General features: G+C 41.7%; 1 protein-coding gene across 1 annotated transcript; it reads left to right on the plus strand.

Moving 5' to 3' along the window:
• The first annotated feature begins 135 nt into the window (after positions 1-135).
• MKI67 (marker of proliferation Ki-67) lies at positions 136-16,972 on the plus strand. Its single transcript, XM_079312289.1, has 17 exons — positions 136-212; positions 1,065-1,174; positions 1,937-2,018; positions 2,104-2,219; positions 2,578-2,647; positions 3,162-3,240; positions 3,938-4,258; positions 4,457-5,467; positions 5,761-5,981; positions 6,478-6,868; positions 8,545-8,660; positions 9,035-9,206; positions 9,299-9,433; positions 9,801-11,548; positions 12,281-12,353; positions 12,674-15,631; positions 16,342-16,972. Exons 2-17 carry the CDS (start codon positions 1,083-1,085, stop codon positions 16,470-16,472), a joined length of 7,716 nt encoding a protein of 2,571 aa, XP_079168415.1. The 5' UTR covers positions 136-212; positions 1,065-1,082; the 3' UTR covers positions 16,473-16,972.
• The last annotated feature ends 1,071 nt before the right edge of the window (positions 16,973-18,043 follow it).

The raw sequence follows: 18,043 nt of genomic DNA on the forward strand, positions 1-18,043 counted from the left end.
CCGTTTGTCTGCGCTGTTCTCGGCGCTCCCGTTAGTGCCTGGCGGAGGGATACACCGGGGCGGAAGGGGGGCGCAGTGCGAGGCTCGGGGTCCGGCGCGCGGGCGCGGGAAGGGCTCAGTCGGCGCCGCGCCGTGCCGGGAGCGCGCGGGGGGGGCGTCGGACTCCGCCACACGGGGCCCGTCAGCGGCCGCCAGCGCTCCGGCAGAGCCAGGTACGGGCGGGCAGCCGGGAGGGCAGTAGGGCCGGCGGGACGCGGCTTTGAGAAGGAGTTGGGCCGCCTGACGCCCCGCTTCGGCGGCTTTGCCCACCTTTAGCAGCTCTAGCGCCCTGCCATGGTGGCTGTTGCCCTCTTCTCCCCCGGTGTTTACCTGCCCTGTGGCCGCCTGAAGCGCTGGGTTATAAATTTTTTCTGCCGGGTGCCGTGGACAGGGTGCTCTCGGTGCAGACCCCGAGTGTTTGCGTTCCCCACAAGCCGCAGGAGCGCCGCCTTCCCCTCCAAATCGTGTCTTGCCAACAAGTGTTTTATCGCATTCAGCTCATTAAGAAATTCCACAAGAAGCTGTCTTAATTGCATTTCATTCCCTTGTTTTACTTTGCTGCTTTCCAACAGAGTGCCGATAAATATGTTTGTTTGAGGATCACTTGTGCTAATCAAACTTACATATTAAATAATGCATTACGTGGAAATATATTGAAAGTCGCTGGTTGTGCTGTGGGTTCGGGGGTTTTCTGTCAGTTCAGAGCTCTTCTTTCTCCTGTCACGATATGTTCAGGAGCTGCCCCATTTCCAGCCCTTCCCTGCTGTTCTGCCCTGCTATCCCCCCCTTTTCCAGCAGGATAGAGCCACAGCCGCTTGGTCTTTATTTTAAATTCAAATCTGAGGATTTCCAGCTAGGTGAGAAACTGAGAGATTGGGATTTAGTGAGGAGGAGTGAGGTTTTTCTGCTGTTTACGGAACTGTGTTGCTCCTGAACTTTTCCAATGTTCTGATGGGTAATAAAAACTCTCATAAACATGTAAATCATAATTAGGATGAATAATCTGAGTAATTTTTTATAGGTAGGGTTCCTGACATTGGAAGATGCCACGCTACGGGACAATCGTTGTCATTAAAAGGAATGGTACTGATGGAATTGTTTTTCCACTCACCTCAACTTCTTGTGTGTTTGGAAGGTGAGAATTTGCTTGCACACATTGAAATAATGAGTGTTTTCTTGCAGGTCATGTCTTTTAATGCTTATTTACAAAAATGTTAATTTAGGAACTGTATACAGAGGAGGAAAGGTGATACAGACTAAGGTTAATGTAAGAGTAGAAAGTTGAACTTTGTTTTGTTACTGCTTTTTGTTCTTTCTATAATTATTGTTATTGATTGATTGATTTTAAGTTTCTGAGCACAGGAAGTCAGGGGAAGGGATTAAAAGTGATAAGACCAACAACAAATTAAAAACATTAGAGATTAGCTTAAGAAAAGGACAGAAAGGAAAAGTCTGTACATTTATAAACATTTTTAACTCCCCAATAACTTTATGAAGGTAGAAGTGGTTCTGCAGGTGAGACCAAGGGTCCAGTTACCTGTTCACAGTCTCAGATCAGAAATGAGAGTGTGAGAATGGCTTTATCCAGAAACACTGCACAAGTCTCAGGGAGCTCTGGCAGCAAGTAATCCCACAGCAGCAGCTGTGCTGTAGCCATGTCTCAGCTTGTTGTGATCTGCTTTTTTCACCATTTTTCACCATTTTTCTGATCCCACTTCTCTGATGCTAGAGAAGCGTGAGCTGCTATTTTTTTTTACCACTTTAAAAACCCTTAGGTAGTTAATTTTCTCCAAATCAAAGCCATCATGCTGCTGTACCATTACTCAAATCATGGGGGATGCCCAGATTCTGCAGATTTCCCTGTGTTTTGGGTGAAACTGAACCTGTGTTTCCCCAGGAAATCAGAATGTGACATCCGCATGCGGCTGCCCTGGGTGTCCAACGAGCACTGCAGAGTTGACATCAACGAGAACAAGCAGGTGGGATGGATCTCTTACTGAATTTATGAATTGCCTTGGTGCACCTCAGCAGGTCTCTGACTTTTTTTTTGTTTGCTTTTTTTAGGCAGTCCTGACTAATTTGAGCACTGTGAACCCCACCCAGCTGAACGGGGCCAGCTTTGAGCAGCCCGTTCCCCTGAAGCACGGAGATGTTTTAACCATTATTGATCGTTCTTTCAGGTGGGTGTCACCCCCAAACTCATCAATTGTTTCATTCTAGAGTAGAAATGAAGGAAGTTTTGTTCATATTTCTCTCTGAAGTCTCATAGGATTTCATCAAAAGGCAGGATTGCTTATAATTGTCTTTATATCATAGTGAAATCAATAAAGATGGAGTTGTTTAGAGAGATCGTTTGGATTTTGAGAGTTGTCACTTTTAAGGGGGAATTTAAAGTGGTTTTAAGTTACTAAAGCCTTTCAAATGGAGATGTGTGCATTGTTGGGAGAGGAAAACTATCCCTTGGTCATTCCTCTTAATAATAAAAATTTAGTCATCAATTATTTGACCAAAAATAGTATTTTAAAACATTTCTTTCAGGTTTGAATATCCTCTGCAATCAACCCCAAAGAAGAGGCACTCCAGATCTCTAAAAGATGAAACTCTGCAGGTAATTTTGTGGCTGTGGACTTTTCTTTTACAAATATATTGATAGTAGTGTTAGGGTTTTCTTATTCAAAGTAACTTTTCAACCTGGAACTGCTTTTTGTCTGAAAATACAAATAAATAAACTCTTTCAGATAAATACTTTTAAAAATTTAGTAATTTTTTCTAGTCAAAAATTTCTCACTTGTTGTTTATAGGTAATTAATAATTCATGATGTTACTAAGAGTTATAAATCTTCCAGTAGATTTGGTAAGAAGGAGAAATGGTTTTATTCTTATTTTACAGCTGCTTTGATAGCTCAGAATTTAAATGATAAAACAAGATAAACTTCTCTAGGACCTCAAATGCATTGGCCAATGTTGAATATTAAAAAGTTCAAGGATTTATTTAAATACTTTAAAGGTTGTTCAGGGACAATGCACATTCTCTTATAAATAGTTTTTTCTTTTCAATGCAGAATTGAAAGCTGAAGTGTAAAACACTTGTTGCTCTGCTGTAATGTTGTACAAATTTACAGGTTCTTCATGTTCAGCAGGTGGCAGAAGTGGAATTATTACAGAAACAATCTCCAGGAGCTAAAAGTGGGGATGCTTCAGGTTGGTACCTGTTTTATGAGGGCTTTGTTTACTTTTGTTCCCTGAACTGCATTTATTGTTAGCATTAGAATTAAAACTAAGTTAAAAGAGGAGAAAAAAGGCATTTTAAGACTTTGCAATCTGCTGTGTCAGTAACTATCTCATCATGTTTAAATGCTGTGAATTCACCTTTGACATGAAAATTTAACTTGATCTGCTTTGTTGACCTACAGCTACACCTTTTTAAAGCAAATATTGAATTATCTCATGCATTCTTTCCTAATAAAAAATTGAAACAAGTAGAATTTTGGTGGTATATGGTATGTATTGAAGTAATTGTTCACAGGAACTGTTTCCTGCAGAAGCAGAAAAATCCAGAGCTGCTAATTCTGGGTAGTTATAACCCATGGGCTGGTTAAATGCCAGGACTTCACCTTTCTATCCTTTTTGTCTTAAATAATCCTGATTTTTCAGAGAAGGCTCTTTATTACCATTTCTGACAGATTTTTGTTCCAATGCAAACAGCCCATGCTGCTTCCAAATGTTCCATTTCAGTGGATCCTGTTTGACTGGGAATATCTTTGCTGACCAGGATCTTCCCTCTTGGGAGGGAAAATAAGGAATTTTAAATCTGTATTTATGGAACTTACATTTGTAGTTCTGTATTTTTGAAGTAACTCTGTGTCTATATTGTTGTTTTGCTTTGCTTTCTTTGTAGATAATGCTGAATGTGAAGGAAAAAATGCCAATGAAAATAAACAGACTCCAAAGAAAAATCTTCCTGAAGCTTTCCCTGTCAAACTCCAAACACCCAAATCTTCACAGAGAATACATAATCTTCTTAAAAAGCAAACTGAAAAGTCACCCTTTAGTAGCCTCTATGAAAATCTGAAAAAGAATCTGGAAGCAGAAAAACCTCTGCACAGGAAAAGTACAAAAGGAGAGTCTGGCAGGGTTCTGCCAGATCCAAGTGTTCCCATTTGTGATACTGAGCTGACCTGCTCGGCTGAAAAAAAGGAAACAGGCAGAGCAGAGGAATGTATCATTGTGAGGAGTGATAATCCAGACAGCCTGACTAAAGGAAAAGAAACAGGCAGAGTGGAAGAATGTATCATTGTGAGGAGTGATAATCCAGACAGCCTGACTAAAGGAAAAGAAACAGGCAGAGTGGAAGAAGGTATCATTGTGAGGAGTGATAATCCAGACAGCCTGACTAAAGGAAAGGAAACAGGCAGAGCAGAGGAATGTATCATTGGGAGGAGTGATAAAATAATGGATACAGTGCTTAACAAGCTGCCAGCTGGAGGAAAAACTCCCAGCAATCCTCAAACTCCCGTTTCAAGGGGGTCAGGAGTTAGCAGCCAGAGTCCACTGCAGGATCCTAAGGAATTTAGGACACCAGGCAGATCCAGAGGTACTGCAGCTACACCCAAAAGCAGCAAGAAGCACAGGAATTCCCTGCTTGTGGTGGAGCAGTGCTCCATAGTGAGACTTGAATGCTCACTTCCAAGGACCCCTGAAGGAGGGCAGGATGTGCTGAGCTCACCAACATCCAGGAGGAAGAGTCCTCGTTCTCTGGCTGTGTCACCTCCCAAAAAAGGCACTGGGGAGGATCCAGGGAATGCTGAAACTCCAAGGAGCCCAGGGCGTGGCTCAGTGAAACTGAAGGCACTTGCAGCAAGCCCAGCTAGAGCCCCAGTGCTGGATATCGTGTGCAGATGTGATGGCACACAGCTGCCTCTGCCAGAGCACAAATGCTTGAAGCAAAGACAAAACAGCCAACAGCAAACACCAGGAATATGTATCAAGGAAGTGCTGGAAGAATTCTGGGATCAGACAAAGCAGAAGATGGAATATTGTGAAAGCCCTTCCTCTCTCTCTAATTCCAAGAGTCCCAGAAGAAGCAGCAGGGAGAGTAAAGAACTTTTGGACAAAAGTGCCCATTCAGAGGCTTCAGAAGGGGTGTTGGCATCTCTTGCTCAGACACCTGGCAGGAAGAGGGGAAGGCCAAGGACCTCTGGAGGGCTGGCTGAAGCAGCACTGGAGACAAGCCCTGCTCAGGAACAGCACAGTTCAGGCAGAAAAGCCACTGGAACTCCAGCAGAGCTGGCCCTGGACAGGTGTCACCAAAACCAGGATCTGGAAGGTGCCAGTGCTACAACACCTGGGAGAGCATCAGGCAAGAGAAGATCTGGAAGTGCTGCTGAGCTGAGAGACACTGAGCCTGCCTCAGAAACCAAAGCCTCAGGTAAATACATTGCATCCCCTGCCTTGTTTTTTGTATTTGAGAAATTCTGGAGCACTTTTCTAAGGATTCTCCTACTTAAATAAAAAGTGACATTACTGACATTAATTGTAAAATATTTGTGGAGTTACATTTGACCTTAACAATATGTATAAAATATCCTGGACTTAATCTATTTCTCTTTATGCTAAGTTCCTTTGGGTTCTTTCCCAGCTTTGAAATGCACAGGTAAAGGTTAAAAATGCTGCCTTGGATTCTCAGATATACCTAAAAATCATTTCAATTGCTCTTTTCAGGCAAGACAAAGAAGAGGAAAAGTGGTGAAATGCTCCCTCAGACTCTGGGTAAAAGGAAGAGAGTGTCTTTTGGTGGCCATCTGAGTCCAGAACTCTTTGATAAAAGTTTGCCTCCCAACTCCCCCCTGAAAAAAGGAGCTCTCCCTGCCAGGATGAGTTTACCCTGTGGAGATTCTCCTCGAGCTGTGCTCAAAAAGGGCTGGAAGCACCAGATAGATCAGGTAAATCTTAGGAGTAATTCTGTGATCAGAATTTATAAATATGTATTTATTATTTATGAATTCAAAATGAATAGGAAACCTTGTGTGATGTATGTTGGTGTCACTCGTGAGTATTTTGGGATGCTCAAAGAATCATCAGCAAAAGCAGGTTTATTATAAAGTGAAAGTACAATCAAGTTCATGGGCAAGGTCACTCTGCTACTTAATGGATGGGTAAAACACACAAGGAGAAATCAGGCTAAAAATTTAAAATCAATCAGTCTGAAACTAAAATTTACATATAATGATTTAATTAGTGGCTAGGGATGGATAAAGGGTAAAGATGGGAAAGTGTGAGGATCAAAAGTAAGGTAAACCCTCCTGCCAAACTTAGCCTAGACTTGATCAACAGTTTAGGAATCATTTTCTGTATCATTGCTGAAAAAAGTAAAATCCAAAGAAGAAAATATCTATTCTCCATTAACTAATGTGCTTTTTTTTTTTTTTTTTTGACCAGAAAGAAAAAAAGTCATCCAAAAATTGCCCATCCCAGCAGTCCCCAGGAGCCTCATCCCCTGTGTCAGGGAAGGCAACACCCAAAATCCCTTCAGGCTCTCCAGCCCCTTTCAGGAGAGGCCATTTCTCCATCTCCCAGCCCCCCAGCCCATTCCCAATTGCAGAGGAGAAGGATGCTGCCACAGAAGACCTGCTTTCAGAGGGGAGCAGTGGTACCCAAGAGAAAACACCCAAATCTGCTCCCCAAGGTGCCAAAGTGACAGTGACAGCTGCCAGGTCAGCCAGAGGTGCCCAGCTGGCTTTGAGGGGCACTGCCAGGAGGAGCAGAGGAGGGGCTGTGGCTGCTCTCAGTGCCAAGAGGAGAAGTGGTGCCTCCAGTGCCAATTTATTAGGTTGGTTTCAACAGTTATGGTTTTTTTAATATTCACTTTCATGCTTTAAAAATGCAGGAAGCCAAACTGGAATAACTGTTTTTTGTGATGCTGAGGCCACCAAATAATTGGGGAATCTTTTGAAATCTGCTGGGATTCTTGGAAGTGCAAAGTGTTGCATTTTCTCATTCATAATGCAAATTTATTAAAGCATCTACAGATCCATTTAAAGGCAAATATTAATGTTCAGAAGTGAAAAAATGGTAAAATTGACATTCTCTTTGCAAGGTTAGAATCATGATCTTTAAAATCTTGTCAAGTTCAAGTATGTTAAGCTAAACCATGTTTATCACATCAGTTTCGTTTTGGAAAACTTAAAAATTTATAGCAGTGCAGCTTCACTTTGGTTATTTTGTGCCTTAATTTTATAAAAGGCCCCCAAACTTTGTAAAAAATAGGATCATAACTGGGTGTTCCTTTCAAATCTTCAAAATTCCCAGTGTTGAGCATTGATTTGAAATAGTTTTGACAGCACTGGAAGCTGTAATAGGGAAGTTCTGGTTCAAGTTTTGACTTTTGAATAAACTTTACAGTGGGGTGTATTTGTCACCTGTTTTCATCAGTTAAATCAGTTTGACAAAGTCAAATTCCCCATTCACCCAGGAATTTTTATTACTTTTATTATTCTGTCCATTTTAATGGCAGCAGAGCTCTTGACAAATACCAGTGGCATTCCATGTCTCACCACCTCTTTGTGCTTTTTAATTTCACTGCATCAATTCCTTCTGTAATATGAAAAGAACATCACAGCTCTTAAAAATTTCACATCCAAAATAAAACTCTTTCCAGTGCTTTTTTCAGATAATTTCCTGGATGCTTGGCATTTTTCTCTGCATCCTGCACACCCTGGCCATGTCAACTTTTCAAAGTGCTTTTTATTTACAGACTGACATAGCAATTCTGACAAGAGAATAACAACATCCTTTTCTTTAGGAACAGCATTCCCCTTTTTATCTCTATTTTAAAAACAATTTCTTTTATATGATCCCTCTGATTTGATAGCATTTTTTTTCCTGAAGTAAATAAGACAGATTCCTACTACTTGATTTATTCCACAGCTGTAATTCCCTGCTCCCACTGCTGTGTTCAGAATGATGCTGTGATGATGATGAATGATGCTCTGAGAATTTTGGGAGTGTGTCACAAGGAGAAGGTGATACAAGAAAAATTCTGGGAGATCTGTGTAGATCTAAAAGCAGGATAAATAAATGGTTTTCCTGACTGAAATTCCTCAGGAAGGTAGTAGAAGAAACTTCACTTGGAAACAATTTCTCTTCTGTTAAATCTCACCAGAGGAAAGCTGATCTATAATGAATGAGGCTGAAAGGCTCATGATGAGTTTCTGTTGGAAATAAAAAGAGTTCCTTCCAAAAGAGAGGAAGGAGCTGGGTCAGTGTCCAGTTGTAGGATCTGAGCTGTGTTTGCCAATGTGTGAAGCTCACTGGGTACTTGGATTCTTCTTAAATTTCAGCTGAAATTGGGTTTTCAGATTGAGAATATAACACTTCAGGTGTTATCAGATAATAAAAATCACTTTCCACTGGCAAACTGCAGAAGATGCATTGGAATCCCAGAGATAATTGTGAACTTCTGTTTATACAGCTCAGAATTCAAGTGGTTTTTTTCTTATCTTCTAGTTGCAAAATCTTGGGCAGAAGTGGTAAAACTGGGAGTTCCAAGACCATCATCAAGGCCTGCTAAAAAAAGTGTCTGTAAAAGAAGAGCTCTGAAGAGGATCAACCACCCACCAAAGGTATCCTTTTCCTTTTTGTGTTTTATTTTCTTGCACACCCACCAAACAGCTTGGATGGATTGTGATGGAGAAGCTGAGCTCTTGATGTGATGTGAAATGGGAGTTGATGTCTCTCAGAACATGTGGGGAAATGGAGGTTTGTACTAAAGCAATCCCAGAATTATTAAGGTTGGAAAAGACCTCCAAGATCTCAGAGTCCAATCTGTGATCATAAAAATCAGGCAGGACCTGATTTCCTGAACACTTGTTGGCACTGGATCCTCCAGACAACCATGACTGATGATAAATTATGGAAGGAGCTTGGCCACCTCTTCCACCATGAATCTGTTTCACAACTCTTTTTATTTTTATTTTTTTTTCTTTTCCCTCTGCAGACTCCAGAGAAGAAAATAAAAGATCACTTCAGCACAGGTCATGCAGCATCACCTGCTACCATAGTTGTAGGTAGAGCTTATTCCACCTCAGTCAGGTCAGCTGGACATGTCCCCAAAGTGGTAAAAAATCCCCAGCTGAAGTTAAACATGGATATGGATGAAAGCTTCACAGGTGAGATTTTCAAGTCTGTTGTTTCATCTGCCTGCTGTGCAGTTTTTTTTTTTGTCAAAACTTCTGCTCATTTCTCCAAATATAATTTCTAGGAGTGCCTGAAATGTTCCAAACTCCAGAAAATCAGGGAGGAAAAGCATTTCCTTTGGCTGCTGCTCAGAATGCTGATTTTACACCACCATGGGCTGCAGGGGACATTTCTGACTTGCACACTCCTGAGGAATCTGGTAGGTTTGATATTTAAAAAAAAGAATATTTGGTATATTATGGGTGAGCAGCATAGGCACACATAACTGAGGTGAAGCATCCAGCAGCTATGAAAGGAGCCATTGAGATTTATCAGGTATTAAAAGAAAATGGAATTTCAGTTAATTTCTGAGTAGGACATTTTATTACTCATTCCATTTGCTATGAAACTTCAAGCTGCTGATGAGTTGTTTCAGATACTGAATGCCCAATGCACATATTTGGATTTTGATTTCTAGAAGGCTATATTTGGATTTGTTTTTTTTTTTTACTACACAGCAATTAAAATGTGTTGATTTTCTGCTTAAGTTATTTTCCAAATGGCATAAATTTACTGCTTATTTTCAGGAGAGATGATGGTGTCACCATTAAATAATTCAGATGCTTCAGAGCAGAAGCAAGAGAATCCAGGCATATTCTGCTTTCTGGGAGAGGAGTCATCTCCACCTATGTTTGATGAAACAGCCACAAAAACTCCTGAAAAAAGACAAGCTGTGCACAAAGATAATGTGGATAGTTTGGCAATAACTCCAGAAAAACCAACATCTCTGGTGAAATCAGGAAATAAAAGGAGGACTCCAAAGCAGAAGGTGGAGCCAGTTAATGCCATGTCAAGCAAAAGGAAGATTTTAAGGACCCCTGAGCAAAGGGCAGAACCAGGAGAGGTTTTGTCAGGTATCAAGAGGCTCATGAAGACCCCAAGGCAGAAGTCTGAGCCTACAGAGGTTTTGTCAGGAATCAGAGAGCTCTTAAAGACCCCAAAACAGAAATTGGAACCTGTAGAGGTTTTGTCAGGAATCAGAGAGCTCTTAAGGACCCCAAAGCAGGAATTGGAGCCTGTGGAGGTTTTGTCAGGAATCAGAGAGCTCTTAAGGACCCCAAAGCAGAAATTGGAGCCTGTAGAAGTTTTGTCAGGAATCAGAGAGATCTTAAGGACCCCAAAGCAGAAATTGGAACCTGTAGATGTTTTGTCAGGCATCAAGCAGCTCATGAATACCCCAAAGCAGAAATTGGAATCTGTAGAGGTTTTGTCAGGAATCAGAGAGCTCTTAAAGACTCCAAAACAGAAATTGGAACCTGTAGAGGTTTTGTCAGGAATCAGAGAGCTCTTAAAGACTCCAAAACAGAAATTGGAACCTGTAGAGGTTTTGTCAGGAATCAGAGAGCTCTTAAGGACCCCAGAACAGAAATTGGAGCCTGCAGAGTCTTTGTCAGGCATTAAGCAGCTCATGAAGACTCCAAAACAGAAATTAGAACCTGTAGAGGTTTTGTCAGGCATCAAGCAGCTCATGAAGACTCCAAAACAGAAATTGGAACCTGTAGAGGTTTTGTCAGGCATCAAGCAGCTCATGAAGACCCCAAGACAGAAATTGGAACCTGTAGAGGTTTTGTCAGGCATCAAGCAGCTCATGAAGACTCCAAAACAGAAATTAGAACCTGTAGAGGTTTTGTCAGGCATCAAGCAGCTCATGAAGACCCCAAAACAGAAATTGGAACCTGTAGAGGTTTTGTCAGGCATCAAGCAGCTCATGAAGACCCCAAAACAGAAATTGGAACCTGTAGAGGTTTTGTCAGGAATCAGAGAGCTCTTAAGGACCCCAAAGCAGAAATTGGAACCTGCAGAGTCTTTGTCAGCCATCAAGCAGCTCATGAAGACCCCAAAGCAGAAGCCAGAACCAGTGGAGGACCTGTCTGGCATCAAGCAGCTCCTGAAGACCCCACAGCAAGAGCTGGAAGCAATCCCAGATGAAATAGCCTTGAAAAGGTTGCTGGAGACTCCAATAGAGAGCAGGAAAGCAATAAAAGCTGTGCCAGGTGTGGCTTCAAGCAAGAAAAGCCCAAAGCTGAAATCCCAGCCTGTAGAAGACATGGTTGGGATCAGGCACATTTTGCAGACACCAAAGGAAAAGGTTGAGCCCATGGAAAAGATGTTTGGAATCAGCAGATTGATGAAGTCTCCTAAAGAGAAATCTCAACCTGTGGAGGATTTTGTGGGACTGCAAAGGCTCCTGGCAGAACCCAGGCAGAAATCTTCTGATTCTGAAGTGGACTATGCTGGAATGACTGAAATGTTTGGTACCCCAGAGGAAGTGAAGGTAAAACACTTGGAACTTTTGGAGTTTGCAATTTATGGTTCTTAGTATGACAACCTCATATCTTGCAACATTTTTTAGGGACAGCTGCATTTATGTGTTAAAATTATTTATTTCAAGGGACCTGTCACAAATGAATGGTTTAAGATTGCTTTAAATACCATTAAAAACAGGCTTAATATAAAAGTGACATTCCTAGCATCTCATTCACCATTCCACACTGACTGTTGCAGGTAGGAAAAGTAAAATTCTCACATCAGTGGGTCAGGCCTGGTTTGTTCTGGTGCTGCTTTTTATTGTGAGAAGAATCTTGATCTTCAGTGGAGATGTGCTGGCATCACTACCAGTATCATTTTCTGAACAAAAGATTTGGATTCTCATCTTCCATAGGAAAAATGCTGAGTGGCCCTGGGTTTAGTGCTTAGAACTGCAATGAAACTACAAAACACTCAGTTTCTCTTCAATACCCCAAATTCCCTTTGAGCACACTCATTTAGGCACTTCTCAACCTCTCCACAATGTTGGCTTTCACTTTAGATGGCAAGAATTAAGTTTGCTGTTTGTGAGCTTATATCAGATAAATAGGTGTATTATAAGACTAATTGATTTAATTTGTAAAGAAAAGGATTTGACAAGAATTTTTATAAATATTGCTGTACATTCATCTGGTATTGGTTGGCTCCATAAATCCTTGTCCTGTCACATGCATCTATTGGTTATTTTTTATTCCCTTAGGTGAGATCAGTAAATGTTATGGATTCTCCAGAAGAAATTGCTTCTCCTGGTTCTAATTCCAGTCATAAACGTGGTAAGCACAAATATTTTGCTTTAGAGGAATAATGAATATACAAAATCATAAATGTTACCATGAAGCTCAAATCTTGTTTAAACCTCTCTGTGAGCTCAGCTGTTTCCTGAACTAAGATAATTTTTTCCCTTTGACCTATCCAAATAAATTAAACAACTTCAGTCAGAAGCCTGGCATTAATCTAGGAATTGGTTACATATTTCTGTATTGTATGATTTGTTTGAGCAAGATGCCTCTGTGAAGAAAATAGGAAATGCACAGATACTTTAATCAGGCACAGGTATGTCTCATTTTTGTTTGTGCTCTTTACCCTGTTTCAGAAAAGAGAGGAAAAGTTTCCCAAGGTGAAGATTCTCAACAGAAAGACTCAACTGGTGAGGAGCAGCCTACCCTGAGACCCAGGAGGGGCAGAGGTGCCAGGGTTGTACCTCCTGCTGCAGCAAAGCCAAGTGAAAATGGTGTGAGTTTAAAGGAATTGCAGAGTCCTGGTACCCAAGAGGAGATGGGAGTGATCACACCTGAAAACAAGGGAAGAGGAAGGAGGACAAAGCATTGCATACAAGAAGTTGTTCCAAAACACCCTGATCTGGAAGGGCTTAACATGGAACCACCTGGAGCTGCTCAGAGACCAGCAAGAGGTAAAAGGAAAGAGCTGAAGGAGTTAAAACATCCAAATGAAAATCTGGAGTCTTGTGTTGAAGATTCTTCAGTGCTACAAAAAGCACCTGCAAATACCAAAGAGAGTTTGCAGGATTGTGGCATCAGTGAAACTGAAGATGGTCCAGGCACAAAGACAGGACCTGGAAACATTCAGAATGAAATGTGTCAGCTGCAAACAGGTTTAAATAATTCTGATAGCAAAGCTAATGACAGTGGGATAGAGGACAGTGAAGAAGTGCTCCTGTCACCAAGGAGGAGGAGGCACAGAGGAGCAGAGAACACAGAACCAGTGATCCCAGCAAAAAGAGGGAGACAAACAAGGAATGACCAAGGTAAGGCAGCTGCTCCAGGAAACCTTCATGGAGCAGCCAGGAAGCTTCCTAAAGAGCCATCCCCAAAAGTGACACAAAGGCAGGAACAGCCTTGTGACAAAGCTCCTGAGGCTGTCACAGCACAAGAATCTGAAAATGGCACTAAGCTTGAACTGAAGGCAGCAGAGAGAAGAGGTAAGTCTCTCAGAAGTGCTAGAAACAGAAAGCACTCAGCTGAAATAAAAGCAGACACTCCTGAGGTCGCACTTGAAAATACACAAAACATTCAGAAAACTGAGGAAACATCAACTGAAACTGATGCTGAAATGCAATCCCACATGAAAAATAAGATGAAAGAATCTCAGGGATGTGAAACAGAAAATGCTCAGGAAAATACAACAGAGGCAGCTCAAAGATTAAAGGCAGAGTCACCTTCTGCAGAGACAAACAAAATGCCAGTCTGTGCTCAGAACATGGAAGCAAACAGGGCTAGAAACAGGAGATGCAAAAAGGACTCTTTGGAGAAAAAAGCTGATGAATTTACTGAAAATGTGAACAGCCTAAAATCAATTACTCCTAAATTTAAGTCAGAGACAGAAGTGGATGAATCTTCTCTGCAGGACTCCCTGGGCTCTGTTTGTGTCAGTGCAGCCCAAGCCAGGGAGGAGCAGCCCAGCCCTGCTGCAGACAGTGCCAGTCCTGCTCAGGGCAGTCAGGGGAAAATGAGAAATGAACAGAGAATACTGAGAGCAAAGCAAACTGACATCCTGCAGGGGAATCCAGCACAAAGAAATGCACCCATGTGTACAAGAGGAAGAGGTAAAAAAGTTAATTTTCAGCTTGAAGAAGGCAGTTCTAAAGCAATTGAAGGAAAAAGTTTACCTGAGGGTGGTGAAAGGATGACTGACAAAGATAATCAACATGAGAATTCTGAAAATCCTCCTTCACAGGGAAGGAGGGGCAGGAGAAAACAACTTGATTCCATCCCACAAAAAGCTAGTCCTGCCTTGATGGAAAACCAAACACTGAGTGCAGATCAGAGGATGGATGAGGCTGTTTTACCAGAGCAAGGACCAGCTCTGGGAGCTGCTCCCTCTGCAGCAGAGCACAGTGCACCCAGGCGGGGGAGGAGACGTGAGGCAGCTGCAGCCTCACAGAGCAGATCTCCTTCTGTCAGGACAAGGAGTGGGGCACTGGCAGGTGATGCCAGAAAGGTGGCAGAGAGAGAAAATGAAAATCCAGCTCTGGGTAATCAAACTTCAAAGGTAAAAGTGAATGCATCAGCAAGGGACAGAAGGAAAAAGATGGATCCGGCAGCAGAGACAAGAAGTTCAGCTCCTCTCCAGAGCAAATGTGGGTTGGCAGAGACTAAAGATGAGGGTACTGATGGAGAACAGGGAACTTTGGAAGCTGTGTCCTGTGCAAAGGAGAAGGCAGCAGGAAGGGGCAGAAGGAAAGAAACTGCTCTGGCATCACACACAGCCAACTCCATCTCTCTACGAGGGAAACGCAGGCTGCCCACAGGTGATGGAGGAGAAGCTCCCAAGGAAGAGCAGAATGTTCCCTCAGAAACTTGTGATCCTTCTGGAAAAGAAAATCAACTGAGAAGAGGCAGGAGGAAGGAAGTTGCCCCCTTGATAGAAGCAAAAAGTTCTATTCAGGGAAACCAGGTCTCATCAAAACAAAGTGGTAGGAAAAATAACAGGGAAGCTAAACAGAGTTTGGATAGTTCTTCCCAAGAAAATACAGATCCTGTAAAAGGGCAAGCAACCACTTCACTGGCTGTTAGTCCCACCTCACCACAAGGTTTGCCAGAAGGTGGTAAAGGTGGAGTTCCTGAAGAACAAAGTAAACTTTTGGAAGTAGCTCCACCTGCAAAAGAAAATCCATCAAGAGTAGGCAGGAAGAAAACAACTTCTTCTACTTCTGAAGGAACAATTTCCATTTCTCTCAGGGGAAGACCCAACCTGCCCAGAGGGCAGAAGAGTATTCTTGTAGGAAGTGAAGATGCATCTCAGGAAAAGAATCCATGCCAGGGAATAACAAGGCAGTTGAGGAATAAGAAGAGGAAAGTTGAATTCCCATTTGAGGCAGCTATTTCTCCTTCCCCCCATAAAAGCAAAGACTTGCCAGAAAATGGCAACACTCTGGAAAATCAGGATTTGAGTGGAGCATCCACTGGCTCTGAGGAGAATCAGTCTGGAGGAGGCCAGGAGGGTGACCCTGCTGCACAGGCAGCCCCCACCTCTCGCAGGAGGAAAGGCCAGCTGCCAGCAGAGGACGTGGCACCCAAAAAATTCAAATCAGGTGAGGCAAAAATGGCTCCTCTCTTTCCTCTCTTTCTTCTCTTTTCAGTTATGTGGAGATACGACTGTGTGTAGATCATAGAATCATGGGATCCTTTAGTTTGGAAAAGATCCAAGATCCCAGCTCCCTCCTGGGGCTCCAGCCCCTTCCCCAGCTCCATTCCCTTCCCTCCATGTCCCTCCTGAGCTGAGGGACCCAAACTGGAGGAACAATCACTGCCCTGGTCCTGTTACCACCTAAAATATTCCCTGGAATTTTCAGCTTGGCTTTAAAACTCCCAATTAGAAAAGATTATCAAACCAATGCCTTGATGTAGAAATGACAGCAACTCTTTAGAGTTACACAGCAAGGAATTTCCTGCCATAAAACTTCCTCTGATTTAATTTTTGCAGGACTTTGGTGTTGGTTCTGTTTTAGTTTTACATATCAGTGGAAGGAATTTTAGCTAAAATGGCAGCTAATTGGTTTTGGTGCTCTCATTAATGTTAACCTACTTTCAGAAATAGCTGTAAATCCTCAGGGATCCAACTTAAAGGATATTGGATGTGCAGAAGTCTGGGGTTGGTATCTGGTTTGTTGAATTCAGAGATGTAATCTTTGGAATGTTGTCACTGGGGACATTTCCTTTCAAAACAATGTGGGTGAAGATGGAATTTTGTGGGAAATGTTTGATTGATGACACAAATTGACATTTTTCCACGTGCAAATAGGGAATGATGAAAATGGGGCTCTCCAAAGAGGAAGAAGAAACAAAACTAAACTTGGAGAAGAGGATGCAAGAGCAGCTCAGACTGGAGGGATGGAGAGGAGGACAAGATCCAGCACAAGGACAAGGAAATAGTCTTGAGAGTCCCAGACCCAATCAGGAATCAATTCAGTCATTCCAATCATAGGTTTTTCTTAATATTAATTGATTTGCACTCAGATTTTAAGCTCAGATTTTTGATAGTTGTATGCTTGCTTTGCAAAATCTGTTTATTAATGTGGTTACAGATAGAAGGTAGATGTTTCTTTAGCAGCTTTGCCAGTGGTGGTTCCTAAACCATCAGGTGCTTGTGCAAAGCTTAAATGCATTTTGTAATATCAGTGATTCTCCTCTTTTTCCTCTTGATCAGTAGAGCAATCAGGAATCCATATTGCTGCCAGCTGAAGCTATTTTCTGATGAAATTATCCTATGCTTAAGTTTTTGTTATTCATTGGAATTCTGTAAATATTCTTTTTTAAAAAATACAGTTGTATTAGTAGAAGTATTAAGCTAAATTTTTGATAATTTTTTTTTTAAAGTTAAGTCTGTATTGAAAAATTCAGGTTTTGAAATTATTAAACTTGCAAACAATTTGGGACTTGTGTGTTTTTTTGGTTTTTTTTTGGTTTTAAGAATGTAATTGCTGCTGTTTTATGAGTTCAGTCCTCTGTGGTTGATGTGGTTTGGAGACAGAATTTTAAAGATCATTTTCTTCAAGGTTGGGGGCTTCTTAAATGCAGAAACACAGAAAATTCATCCTGGGCATCAAATTTCTGTGCAGTTTTTAGACCTGACTTAAAATCCTTTGTGTGTGTGGTGTGTGAGGAGTTAGGGATGTTTCTGTAGCAGAGCAGAATTGGAACTGCTAATGTTGGAAAAGACTCCAAACCTCAGATGTGACAGAATATTCTTTTTTTCATTTAGGTTGGAGTTTTTTGCTTGTTTGTTTATAATGTGGAATGTGCTGTACCCATATCCACGAAGGGTTTTTATTGAACTATAATTTTTTATTTTTGTTAATCAATTCTAGTGTGAAAATTCCAGTCTGTCCATTCATCCAGGGTTGCTCCATCCCAGGTGCAGAATCTGGTACTTTCCTTTGGACTTCACATGGTTAATATGAGAAGTGGAATATATTATGGTGTGGGGATCTTTCAGTTTGGTTTTTGGGAGTTTTTTAACAGTTTCCCAGTCATGACATTCCTAAAACTTTAGCCTTGAAATCTCAGAGGAAAGCAAAATTTTACCATCTACCCAAAAATCAAAATTGTCTCTTTGTACAAGCAATACCAATGCCATGATTAGGAAATACAGGAATATTTTTCTGCTTCTAATAAGTTTTTTCTAAGTTTTTTTTTCTCCAATCACTCTGATCTGTCACTTTTGGGTTTGGTTTTAGTTCAAATCTAAGCTCAGATTAAATACCTCAATTCTCCTCCAGAGCTGGGGTTTCTCTCCATCCAGCCAAAACTCAGGAATTGTTTCCTTTTCTCATTCCCACTTCCTCAGGTGCCTCACTGGTCTCAGCCAGGGAAGGAATTTTCAGTTTTCCCTAAGGAATGTACACCCTTCTTTTTTTAGGGATTGGGGAGATCTCTCCAGTTAGATCCCAGTTTTTGTGATGCCAGGAACACACACATCCTGTGGAGGAATGGACAAGACAGGA

Source organism: Erithacus rubecula, assembly GCF_903797595.1.
Source record: "Erithacus rubecula genome assembly, chromosome: 9".
Lineage (NCBI taxonomy): Eukaryota > Metazoa > Chordata > Aves > Passeriformes > Muscicapidae > Erithacus > Erithacus rubecula.

Coding starts and splice junctions, on each gene's coding strand:
- MKI67 (XM_079312289.1), top strand. CDS start 1,083: ATGCCACGCTACGGGACAATCGTTGTCATTAAAAGGAATGGTACTGAT. Junction 3,241..3,937: donor TAAAAGTGGGGATGCTTCAG/GTTGGTACCTGT, acceptor CTTTCTTTGTAG/ATAATGCTGAATGTGAAGGA. Junction 11,549..12,280: donor GTACCCCAGAGGAAGTGAAG/GTAAAACACTTG, acceptor TTATTCCCTTAG/GTGAGATCAGTAAATGTTAT.